Source organism: Nuphar pumila, chromosome 2, assembly GCF_984573655.1.
Source record: "Nuphar pumila chromosome 2, dmNupPumi1.hap1.1, whole genome shotgun sequence".
Taxonomy (NCBI): domain Eukaryota; kingdom Viridiplantae; phylum Streptophyta; class Magnoliopsida; order Nymphaeales; family Nymphaeaceae; genus Nuphar; species Nuphar pumila.
Genome location: NC_143250.1, coordinates 147,651,440 through 147,664,475, shown reverse-complemented (window position 1 = coordinate 147,664,475; position 13,036 = coordinate 147,651,440). Strand labels below are relative to the sequence as shown.

Below are 13,036 nucleotides of genomic sequence, written 5' to 3'. Positions count from 1 at the left end.
AAACGCCAAAGAAAGTAGAACGCTTCGTTGAAGAAGGAAGGGAAAAGGAGAGAGGAGGAGAAAGGGAGACGGCGAGCCGCGAGAGGGAAGAAGACCGACGACCGGAAGCCTTTTCGTTATTCACGGTCAAGATATGTATATGACCGTGGATTGTTAGGAATCTACATTGATGCCACTTATTTTTTTGATGGCTAAAACACCCCGGTTGAATCCAAGGCGAACTATAACTGTGCCCTTTTCTTATGCTATTTGCAGAACTATCATTGAGTTGGATCATTGCATTAGCTACCAAGTTTTACCTCATGAAGGGTCCATCTAAGATCTACCTGCTACTGGTCCTCGGGTTTTTCGTTATAATAAAAAAAAAAAAGTAAGCAACACATATTTTAAATATTTTTTATTATAAATTACAATTAGTTCACACATATGGATAAGATATGACTTTTGACACTTAGTAGAAACATTTTTTTTTTATTTGCAAGATAAGGGATAATCTGCCTCAAAGGGGTTTGACATAGGTTCAAATCTCATGGCGTCAGGTCACCCTTTGTGCAAGCCCAAACGTAGCGATTCTTTGAGGGCAAGGAGTACAGCCCACGAAGTTTTATGCTACAGTGATCATAAGTACGGCAGTCAAAGCTAGCGTGGCTAGGTCTTTGATCTTGGTAGTGGTTTCTCAGTGTAAATATAAAAAAAAAAGAGGATAATCTTTGATGGGAATTGAAACTGAGACACCTGAGTTATGATGGAGCAAGCTAACCATCCATATATCTCATTCAAAACATGATAGAAAAATGATTCTCTTGGAATTAAGTATGCTGAAAATTCTTGACCTGATTATCATCCCACTTGCTTATGATATGATAACTTAAAAAAAGAAAAAAAAGTATATGCAAAGAAGAATTTACAAAATGTGCTTTAAAGAAGAGATCATTGATTTTAGGATATGATTTAGGATAGCTCCTTGAATGTAAGATCTAATCTTTAGACTCTTAATCATTTTAATCCACCTTATCAAGGCGAGCAGGTTGTATGTTCCCCCGCGAACACGGGGCCGCGTGTTCGCAGGTCCGAATGAGTGCCACGTTGGCACTCATTCGGGAGTTATGTACGGAAGAATATCTTGGGATCCACAATATTCCTTCGTACACACCCAAACTGATGAATGAGTGCCAACCTGGCACTCATTCGAACCCCGAACACGCGGCCCCGTGTTCCACGGGGAACATACACCACCCTCTCCTTATCAAGGTACCATTTTGATCGTCCCTAGTTAGGCAACATGATAATACATATCCTTAACTAGAAATATGTTGGTGCATGTGGATTAATCATGCCCAACTTGTTTCATAAATACAGAAGTTGATCCCGACTGATTGTCTTAGTAAAGACATTTGTCCATTGGTGACTCATTGATCACAACTAACATCAATAGGTCTAACCATTTAAAGAAAGGTTGATTTTTGTCCTTCATTTATGGACAAATGTAAAGCAATATCATGAACTGTTTTGCTTATCCTATTTTTTTTGAAAAGAAACATATTTTCATAAAATATCACATCTTGATTAACAAAGATGAATTGAGTTTCAAAATCAAAACATTGTATCTTTTTTTACCAAAAGAATATCCCACAAACACACATCTATGAGCCCACTATTGAACAAGTAGGGCACGGGGATTAAAGATACAAATGTTTTGGATATGATATCACTGATCATGGAATTGGTGGAGGTGGATAGTGGCGCATGGGGTTTAAAGATTTCACTAATCATGTCAACGGCATTAGGTGACGTATTGGATTCAGATTGATCACAACTAACATCAATGGGTCTAACCATTTCAAGAGGGGCTGACTTTTACCCTTCATTTATGGGCAAACATAAAACAGTATCACCAAGCGTTTTGCTCATCCTATTTTTGAAAGGAAACATATTTTCATAAAATATCACATCTCTAGTAACAAAGATGGATTAAGTTTCAAGATAAAAACATTTGTATTCTTTTTTACCAAAAGGATATCCCACAAACACACATCTACGAGCACATGAATCAAATTTATACTTATAGTAGATATTATTAGCGAAGCAAAGACATCCAAAAACCTTTAAGTGCTTATAATTTGGTTTGGTCCTGAAAAGAATCTCATGGGGTATTTTATCAACTTTTCAACCAAAATGGTAATAGGAGTACGATTTATCAAGTAGTAGTGAATATACATTCTTCCCAAAATTTAATAAGTAATTATGCTTGAAATCATAATGCTCGCGCAACTTTGAACAATTGCCTAAGTTTTCATCCAACCACTTTGTTTTGTTGGAGAGTCACAACACCACTATGTTGGTGAGATATCCCATTTCGATTAAAAAACAATTGGATATCATGATATAAATACTCAGTTTCATTATCAGACCGAATACCTTTAACTTGAGAATTGAATTGCATCTTAATCATGATAATAAAATTTGACAATATTTTTTTAGTTTGATATTTGTATCTCATAAAAAACACCCAAGTGGCTCTATTAAAATCATCAACCACTATAAGGAAATAATGTGCCTCAGTGATTAATGGCATAGAATATCCACCCTAAATATCAAAATGAATAAGATAAAAAGATGCAAACATCACTCTCACTAGAAGGAAAAGGCACACGAGTTTGCTTAGCGAGAGGATAAATATCACAATGATAATAATTTAAAATAATAAAACCACATGTTTAGGATAAAAGTTTTTTATGTTGACTAGATAAGTGACCTAATCTCCAATGCCATAAATCAAAATCACAAGAATAACCAATAGAAGAAGCTACAACTTTATATGAATCCAAATTGTAACCCCACTCACTCTCTACCCACTCTAATTCTCTTCTTCAATCGAGGGTCCTGTATTTCACAATGATTAGGAAAGAAACTAATGAAACATGTAGACTAGTATAGATATTCTCATTTCGAACTACTTTTTCAAATTAGTGAAAATACAGGACCAAACTATACAATTCGTTCACCAGCTCATTCATACAGAAAGCTGCTAATAACCGAGATTACTTAACGTGATGTCGACACTTACTAGTTGTTTTCGATTTTAAATGCAACAAATATACGCCAAGAATGCGTAATTCCTCGATGCTATTACAAAAGCTAAATCAGATCATCATTTTCTTCCTTATGTCCTTATAATTCCATCCGTTTCATATTCGACAATTCGTTCATTCGGTGTCCGTCGTTTCTGGGGATGCAAATAGGCCTAGGGGATGTGAACGGGTCGGATCTAGGCATTACCAAGTCCAACTTAATCGGGTTTTTAACAAGTCAAATAACTAAATTACATAGATGTGCGGTCACACTTGAGCGCCATCAACAGAGGCAGGATCAAGTGCAATCACATTGCACAAATGTAATGTGCTGTTGCGGTACATTGCATTTGTGCAATGTGATTTCTGCTGATCCTATCACCCACCAACAGGGGCGTAGAATAGCAAAAAACATATAGTAATGAAGTTATTTTAACCCTTAATAACCTTGTTGGATATACATTTTATATATTAAATTGATATGTTTTTTTATAATTTAGAAAAACAACCTCACTCATGTGCATGCTCATTGGTGTAAGAACCTTAGATTCTCCCTTGTCGAGGAGTACACTCAGTTTCAGCCTTGTGATAAGAGATGTGCACCAGTGGGTTTTAAACCCTCGACATTCACAAGTTGCCCTCACCATAAAAGTAGAGACTCAAGGGCAACACCTCTATAACTTTGTAAATCAAAAGCTTGAAATTCATTAGGGATAGGTATCAGGCTAAGTAGCCAATGGACTTGGTTGATTGACCTAGAAGTAGAACAAGCTGGACTGAATTGTCATGGATTCCTTAACAGGCTGTAGGCATCAAAAAACAAAATGGACATGAGAAGCAAAGAATGAAGCACAAACACAATGATATGGTTATTAAGTGATTATACAAGTACATGAGAAAACATGATATGGTTATTAAGAGATTATACAAGTACATGAGAAGAAAAAAAAGCACACAAAGAAAACAATATGATGCCCAAGTGGAAGAAAATAAAAATTGTTGTGAAAATAAACATGGAATGATATAAAATCATCACACAAGCTTGTGATAAATAATAATTATTTTTTAATATGAATTATGTGAGAAGTGATGAGAGAGAGGGAATTGACTTCAAAAATGAATAGAAAGTGGGCTTCCCACTAAAAGAAAACAAGTTTCTCATATTTAGGAAGCAAGAATCCCAAAACTTTCTCTTCTTTCAAAGAAGCAAATTATATTTTGCTTTTAAAATGAACTTCCCCATATGGCAAGAAGCTTTTGGTAACTATGAACCGACCTGGCCATGCTGCATCAAAGCTCAATCAGGTTACACATATGCATGGGATTATATCTTGGGTTGGAGACCAATAAGACTTGGCCTAACCAAGCCCAACAGAAGTCGGGTCCAACATCCTCTTCTCTCTAGCCATCAAATTCTAAATGATCCTAATCCAATGTCCAACCGTAGAGATTCAATCTCAAATATAGACTTCAATATCAAAACTTGTAATGCTTTCAAAAAAACTATAAGGTCTTAAAAGATAATTTCAATATATAATCGATTTTTAAATATCATAATTTTCAATATTATTATTCTCGCATATGTAAATGATTTATTTGACATTTGCACATTTGAAAAGCACAAATAAAGGTGCCTTGAGCCTATGGATATAAAACGTTCAAATTCAGGTCAGACATCCAACTTAAATCAAATTCATTAATTAGATTTTGTAGCCAAATTAAGTATTATTTAATTAATAAACATGTTTAGACCAAAGATCAACTTTTGCATTTAAAACCCATTATGTTCTAAAACCAAATATATGTAAATGTCGAATTTTAAGCTAATCATATTCAAATTCGGTTTTAGTTTTTCCTAATCATACTCTGATCCAATTTTGGACCCAATTAGATAGACTTAGCGATGCTTGTATCAAATTTGAAGTAATGCTTGTATCAAATTCGAATTCAACTCATTTACTGTTAAAACAAACGGTAGCAAAAAACAAGATTTAGGAAAAATCAAGATCCAAAGCCTAAAGGCACATTCTTAAGATCACTATCTTTAGAACTTCAATAGCCCCAGTTAAGAATTTTCGAAGATACGTGGCTGAGCTCTTATGATATAACTAGGCTTGAACCTCAAGAGTGTTACTATTTCACAAGATCATGTCACTTCTCCTACACGTTGAACTTTGCAAGTCAAACAAGAACAAAAGAATAGAAAAAGAGAAAGCTTCTGATGAACCAAAAAAACGAAAATGAAGTGATTATAGATATTGGGAAGGCTAATACGTTTTTGTGATAAAAGATATTAAAGGTCACAAATCAAATAATTTGAAAATTGAACAAAAATAATCTTGAACGGTCACTCACCTTTGACCAATGGTGAAGGACCTCTACAACTGTCTAATAGTCAACGCCCCGTAAATATCATATAAATGCCTAACCAATCGCTAAATAAAAAATCAAAGATGGTCAAAAGGCCAGTGTATAATCAAAACGGACATCGATGCCTCACATGCAGCTCATGGCGTGCAAAAACACCTCAAATGCACACACACACACATCCACGTCACCCTAAAACATAAGAGTTTTCAAAGTATAAGATAAAGAACAAATATTCTACAAATCTCTCTCTCTATCTTAAGTGGGACTAAATACATTTCAAAACACTTTTGATGGGAAACAATCAAAGCACCAAAACTTTACAAAGAAATGTGAACTTTCTCGTCAGCAAAATAAATAATATTTTAAAACTTAGTATTGTAAATGGTAAACCAACAATCCCATGCACCCAACTAATTATCTTTTTAGTTCTCATAAAATTAATACATTTAATTAAGTAAATAACAATAGTTAACAATTCACTGTACATCCAACTGATTATTTTTTTAGTTTTTATTATATTATCTTAATTAATTAAGTAAATAATAATAGTTACTAACATCTTAAGCAGTTAATTAAATAGTTCAAGCCCATCGAATCGGCCTGATAGCTTGTAGGCTGAACTAGGCCTGACCAATTCTTAAAGAGGGCCGCGTTTTCGCCTGATAGCTAATGTGTCAGGACTTAAAACCCTAACCAAACCCAGCCCATGGTAGGCCGGGTGGCTACCCGACCCGTTGCTCATCACTAGTGACATCGGTTGCGTAATATAAATTTTGAAATTAGGGTAATTCTGTCACATCAAAATAGGAGAAACGAAATACGCTTGCGTAAGCGATTTTTGTTCTTTATCTTTTATGATTTAAAAAACGCGTCAATTATTGTGGATGAGCGGCAACAACTGCTTGACTCGTGGTGGATTACACGTGTGAACAACAGAACCGTCGATTTAATGCGAAGATCTCGTTGAAAGATAGGCTCCTGTCGGCAACGCGACGCTCACGCGTTCTAGACCACAAATCTGTCTGGTCCAACTATTTAACCAGAGATAGACTTTTCTAGAACGGGATAGCCTAACCCGAGTTAAGTTTCGTTTGGGAAAACATCACGCGCTATAAATTCACAACCGACACGTCAGATGGATCTCGCGTATAGAGGAACCCGCCGTCTCCTATTTCTGGTCAGTCTCCGTTAGGGTTCCGTCGGCAGAGAGAGAGAGAGAGAGAGACGTGGTCGCCCTCTCGCCGCTTCTTTCCTTAGTTTGCAGGTTTTGGATCGTTCCGGTAGTCGGCGATCGGAGGAATCTCTCAGATCGGACGGAAAATCTTGCGTAGGTGCTCGATTTGCTCGATATCCGGGAATAATGGCGGGAAAGAACCCTGAATGCACCGTTTATATTGGTTAGTTAGGCTTTTTATTTGTTTTCCGTGATTTTTTTCTTCGATCTCGTGGAATATCCAGGATTTCTTCAATTTTAGGGTTCGGAATCGTTGAAATTAGGGTTGTGCTTTCTTAGACGCCGTTTTTTCTCTATTCGCGTGGTATTGTGTGGTATCTGTTAGATCTAAGGTATAAAAACGGCGATATCGGCTGTTTTTTTTTTGGGGGGGGATTTATTTTATTATTGCGTATAAGATATATTAGGTCTTTATTATTATTTATAATTACTGTTTGTGATTGTTGAAGTCAATATCTCCATTTATTTTGTTATTTTTAGGAGTTCATTCAAGATAGGTTCTGTAATTATGATAAGCTGAATTTGCCTTATTTTTTGTGGTTTATTTAGATTGAATTAAGAGTTATTTCTTCATCGCTCCTATTTTGACATCTCTTTTCTTTTTCGTTTCCTCGCTATGTTTTGGAATTTGTTTGATCTAATTCGAGGATCTGAGATTGCTGAAATCAGGGTTTGCTGCTGGAATTTGGTTTATTTTATGCACATATTTATGAATTTTGCGACATATTGGCGGTGAGGGGGTTCCTTTGATCGTTGTTTGTAAATGTTGAAATTATACATGCCTTTAGGATCTATTGTTTTCATGGGAATCCGTTCAAGCTAGTATTTGTAACCCCTGCAGTCAAGATTTATGCGATATTTTGGCTTAGATTAATTTTTTCTGCAGTTATATGTTTTAAGTTATATTTCATGTTCTCCGTCCGAATTTCCTGGATCTAGAGTCAGAATTGCTGAAATTAGAGATTGTTTCATGAGTTTATTGTCATTTCTGGTGTATCTCTATGAGTTTTATGATATTTGAGGGATTTCTTTGTTGTCTAGCATTGTAGATGGAATTAGGAACGTATTCATGCCAGATCCTGCAATATTGCAGTTCGAATTTCCTCCAGTATCTCGATTTTCTTAGATTGAATCTTGGACCTCTCTTCCTTCCCTGTCATTGTACAGCATGGTTCGTGATATTCTTTGGTGTTGAGTCGGAATCTGTTGGTTCTAGGTCTGAGATAGCTGAAGTTGGTATTTCTTTTGAGTTCCTCTTTGTTTTTTCTGCATTTCTCTGATATTCTATATTTCTGGGATTTATTCCTTGATTCAAACCAGCGTTTGAATTTATCAATACAGTTCTTTGAATTTCATTTTGCGGCGTGATAGTTTCAACATTGGGCTTTGCAGTTGGTCCATGGAACGTCTTCAAGTTTTGTCTTTCTTCTACTGAATTTGTTGCTCTATTATCTATATGTCATTCTATTGAATGGCATCTCATCGAGGCTGTTTAGGGGATTCCTTTTTCATTCCCATGTATTATTCCTATTCAGTTGGTTGTTAATTTATTAGATTTCGATAGTTGCTTGTTAAGTGTTACTTGGGTTTCTCACGTGCAAATTCTGATTAGGTACCACATGAATACCATACAACAGAACATATTGAAGAATAGGTCCTGAAATTTTAATGAGTTTGAGAAAAATTGTATTTGGATGTGATCTGTACAGAACTCTTTATGCATTGAAAGATGTTCTTTTATTGTGAACTTTTTAGATTTATTATTTTTTAAAAAGACATAGCTTTACATACTTGCATATAGTTTTTCTAAATGTTTGATTATAGGGCCAAAATCGTTCTTCTTTGTCTCTTTACTTTTTACCAATCTCGCTGGTTTTGCTTAAACACTGTTTTTTTTTTAAATTTTGTATTCATGAATAACTAGGGAGATTACCTGGTTGGAAATTGTTAATGGGTTTCATAGTCATTTTATTATATTCAGTAATATAGTTTGTGTGGGTGCATATGCACATTAATGCTTGTTGGAAGCATTTAACCTATGAACCTTGTATCCATTTTTTCTCTTGCTACATGGTTACAACGTGGGGTGTCATCTTTGTTTAATTTGCTAACACTGGGAGGTCATTGTAATCTTTTTTAATCCTTTTCAGGTTTATATTCTCCTGACTCATTTTATGATTTCCACGACGTTCCCTATGTGTTTCTTGTTTTATTCCCTTTAGGCATCCTTTTCTTGGGGTGTTTCATTTCTTCTATTTTCTTTATCTTTGAACCTGTGGTACGTTCCACATTTTTGAGTTAAGGCCCCAGCTGTGACACTTCATTCACCACTTCCCCAAGATCTGAGTGTTTGCTGCAGTGATACTTGTTACATTGCCTTGACAATTGCTCTCTCTCTCTCTCTCTCTCTCTCTCTCTCTCTCTTCATCAGTTCCTGAGCAAGTTCATGAAAAGTTATGCTACCACATTCCACTCCTTTTTCTCTTTTTGTGTTCCAATTTGTCATTGTTTGATGTTATGCAATTCTTTGGGGTGAAGGGGAAGCTCGAGCTTTCACCTTTTTCTTGTATATTTTATCGTAAAGTTGCTCTATTTTTTGGCTTTTTTGTGTAACAACCCAAACTACTTCAGACCATTTTCTTTGCCAGTTTTTGCAGTTACCACTGCCTTTGTTTTGTGGTGCTTTATTTATCAATGTGTATACCATACTTCTAAGGTTGGCCTTCTGTTGGTAAGACCAGCACACATCACGAAAGCCTGTCTGTGCTTATTTTTCTTTATTACTGGTAAAGAAATTAGTTTCCTGCCTTCCACCACCCCACCCTCTGAGCCCCCCCCCCCCCCCCCCAAACACCTTGCTCTCTCTCTCTCTCTCTCTCTCTCTAATTCTCCTGTTTCTTGCTGATTTTAAGCTTTTTGATATCTTTCCTATATGTGTCTGATGTATTGGAAGTTGCTGGCACCTTTATGGTAAAAGACCCTGATAACTTTGTGCTTTTATACTCTTGTGACTAATTTGCAAATATTATGACATGTAATAGTAGTTATTTTTTGTTAATTTTGGTTAGACGACTATGTAAATCACATAAAATTTTTTTAAGTTTTTTCTTATATTGAAAGTGGGTGCTACCTGGTGAATTGTAGACCTTTCAGCAATAAGTAGGGCAGAATTGTCCTACATATTATGATTTCAGATAAGGCTGAAAAGTGCTGGACGTTCCTCTGATTTTTTTTGTTTATTCAAAATATCTCTTCATAGGTAACTTGGATGAGAAGGTGAGCGATAGAGTTCTTTATGAGATAATGATTCAGGCAGGACGTGTTGTAGATTTATACATCCCAAGAGATAAGGAAACAAATCGCCCCAAGGGGTTTGCCTTTGCAGAGTATGAAACTGAGGAGATCGCCCAGTATGCTGTGAAGCTCTTCTCTGGTCTTGTGTCTCTTCATAAGAGAGCACTGCGGTTTGCGGTTGGTTCCTGCCACCTGTGTCAAACATTATCTTTGTTGTCGCTAACTAAACTACTTGTCTTGAAAGGGCAATTTCTGCACAATCATCCTCTTAAACTAAAGTTCGAACCAAACTTCTAATTTATTGAACACTGGACAGATATCTGGGCAAGATAACAAGCCTGCTAATAACTTGGCCAGTCCGATCACTCAAAACTCAAATTCGCATCATCTTTCTACTCCACCACAAAATGTGAATATCCATCAACGCTCTGCCCAATTGATGACTCCATGCAGGTTTTCGGCGTACCCACAATCTAACTTTCCTACAGGTGACTTGCAGTGTTTTATGTTTTTCTTGTTTTGTAGTTTGAACCACTTTGTAGAGTATGCCTTAATCTTTTTTTTTTTTTTTTCTCATTCCATTTTACAGCATCTAGCCCAGGAGTTGTCAATAATGGTTATAGAACAGAAATCAAATCATACAATTATAATGGTAATGACAATTTACAAACGCCTTTGTCGAGTGGATTTGTCGCTCATGTAAATCGAAGTGGGAGTGGGTACATATCCAGGCATCCTACCTCTTTTCCTTCTTACTGATTCTGATTCTGTAAGAGGACTGCAATGTTTCTGCCCTTGGTGTACAAAACTTTCATTATCAACTCTAGTGATCAGTTTGATGTGAGTGCTAGTTGTTTGTGGTAGCTTTAGGTTATGGTGTTAATTTTTGGTAGTGAGCTTCTGCAGTAGCGTTAGGATACAGTTTTAGCTGTGTCTTAGGTAAGTAGCTTGTAGGTGGGGATGGGGGGTTACTACTGGTCTGTATTTTGCTGATGCTATGTGTTCTGATCCCAATCTTTCTAGTCTGAAATGTAAACGTAGCACAGCTTATTTGGTGTTCTAGTAGTGATACGACAAAAAGACGAAAAAAAGAACATAAAAGAATTTTATTGTTTTTTCATGTTCCTGTATTTTGTTTTTGTGTTTGCTTTTGCTTTTTAAGCATTTCAAGAACTTTTCCTTCTGAGTATCATGGATTGCTTGCCCTAGTCCTTTTCAGCTATGGGCTGCATATGTGATTCTATAGTTGAAAACAGTCTTAAGCCTTACTGGTGGATTTGAGGGCTAATCCTTTTAACTAGAGTCTAGAACTGTTGGTGGGCTTGTGGTGGTAGATGCCTTATTGTATCTGGTGAAGAATGAGTGTTATGTAAGAATTGTGGATGTTAGCATAGTCTGAACTCTATTTATCTGTAAAGGATCATGACTTGCCCGCATCAATAAATACCTCATGTTTTTTTATTAATTGATGCATGAGTTGGTTGTTACTGAGGGGACTGAGAGTCGGTACAGACCTTGCAGTTTAGTTTGATCCAGAACGGTTCTGTTGGCTGGATTGGATTTTGTTCTATTTTTTTTTTTTTTGAAAGGCAAGCTGGGGTTATTCCGACCCCTACCAGTTATACTATGATATACCATTGGGATTCGAACTTGCAACTTCCCAACACAAGGTGACGTGCACTAGCTGCTCATACCAGACAAGTGGAGCGCCCGTTGGTATGCGATCTTGTTCTATGAGGTAGCACTGTTGCAGCATCGGGAGAATTCCGGTAGGATCGGTAGTTTTGCTGTTTGCGACATGTATATTGCTACCGTATTGCTATCTTTGTGCTTTTCATTTGTAGTCTTGCTATGCTTTTCATGTGACTTGCTGCATCTCATAAGGTCTCTAATCATATTCTTCATAATTACAAATATTGCCGTGTGTTTTAAAAGCTCGTGATTTAATGCATTATTTTCAAAACAAGTAAAATCTTGTAAAAAAAGTGATATTTTAGATGTTGAAATTATCACGTTTTTTATCACGATGTCTGTCTTATTAACGTGCTATTTATACGTTTGTATATCATTTATATTTGTAATATTTTATATATTTTCCAAATATTTTTTGAATTTAACTTGCCCATATTTTCTCCGGATTTACCAAAAGCAACTTTTTAGTTTATTACGAGATTCTCCTTCTCCCAGAAAATCTCGATAACAAGATTTGGGACTAGTCTTCTCTTCACCTGCCCCTGCAACCCGGTGCCCTCTCTCTCTCTAACTTCCTGAGTCCCTCTTTCCTTGACAAGCATAAGGAGAAAACGGTGGTGATTGTAAGCATTGGGCAATGGTTGTAAAAGGGGATGGGCGGCTGCAGGGCTGTGATGGATATTGGGTAATGTGAGGATAGTGCTGGACGCATCTGTAACGGTGGTCAACTGGTAAAACAATAATATGCTAGTTGGCCGATTGAAGATAACTGGAGAGAGAGAGAGAGAGAGCACCGGGTAAAAAGGACATTTTAAGTGGGTTTTGATGGCCGATTGTGTGAATGATAACTCTGGAGACGATTGGCTAACAAAAAAAACTTGGGTTTGTTTTTTAAATTATAAACTTTTTTGCTTCTTCGACAGAGAAAGCTGGGGGCTAGATTAACCGCTACCAGTTATACAACCATACCATCTGGGGTTCGAACTTGCAACGTCCCAACACAAGGTCACGTGCACTAACTGCTCCTGGACCCCTTTTTTTTGAAATTATAAACTTGGCTAACCAAGAAAAACTAGAACTCTGCGTCTGATTGGTTACGCCCCCCCCCCCCCCCCCCCCCCCAAAATAAACTTGGGTGTTTATTTGGAAAACGTTAGGTGCTCTTTTGAAATCTCTCCCCAAAGAACTTTTATTCCAGTTTCTCTAACATTCCTAGTACGCATAACCATTTCCCATACGATCGAGGAGGGGTCTTGATTTAACATATTGAAAGATCTGCTGAATATCATGTTAGGTCACTTAATCGTAGTACTATAAAGGATTCCATGCTTTCACATCTGTAAAGTCGTTTTGCTCGCCATTGTTCTTGCATAAA

At 36.5% G+C, this 13,036-nt stretch overlaps 1 protein-coding gene across 1 annotated transcript; it reads left to right on the top strand.

Annotated features, from left to right (window-relative positions):
• The first annotated feature begins 6,577 nt into the window (after nt 1-6,577).
• Nucleotides 6,578-11,088, top strand: LOC149847576 (uncharacterized). Its single transcript, XM_089997102.1, has 4 exons — nt 6,578-6,838; nt 9,935-10,146; nt 10,286-10,457; nt 10,559-11,088. The coding sequence occupies exons 1-4, from the start codon at nt 6,802-6,804 to the stop codon at nt 10,726-10,728; spliced, it is 591 nt and encodes a 196-aa protein (XP_089853228.1). The 5' UTR covers nt 6,578-6,801; the 3' UTR covers nt 10,729-11,088.
• The last annotated feature ends 1,948 nt before the right edge of the window (nt 11,089-13,036 follow it).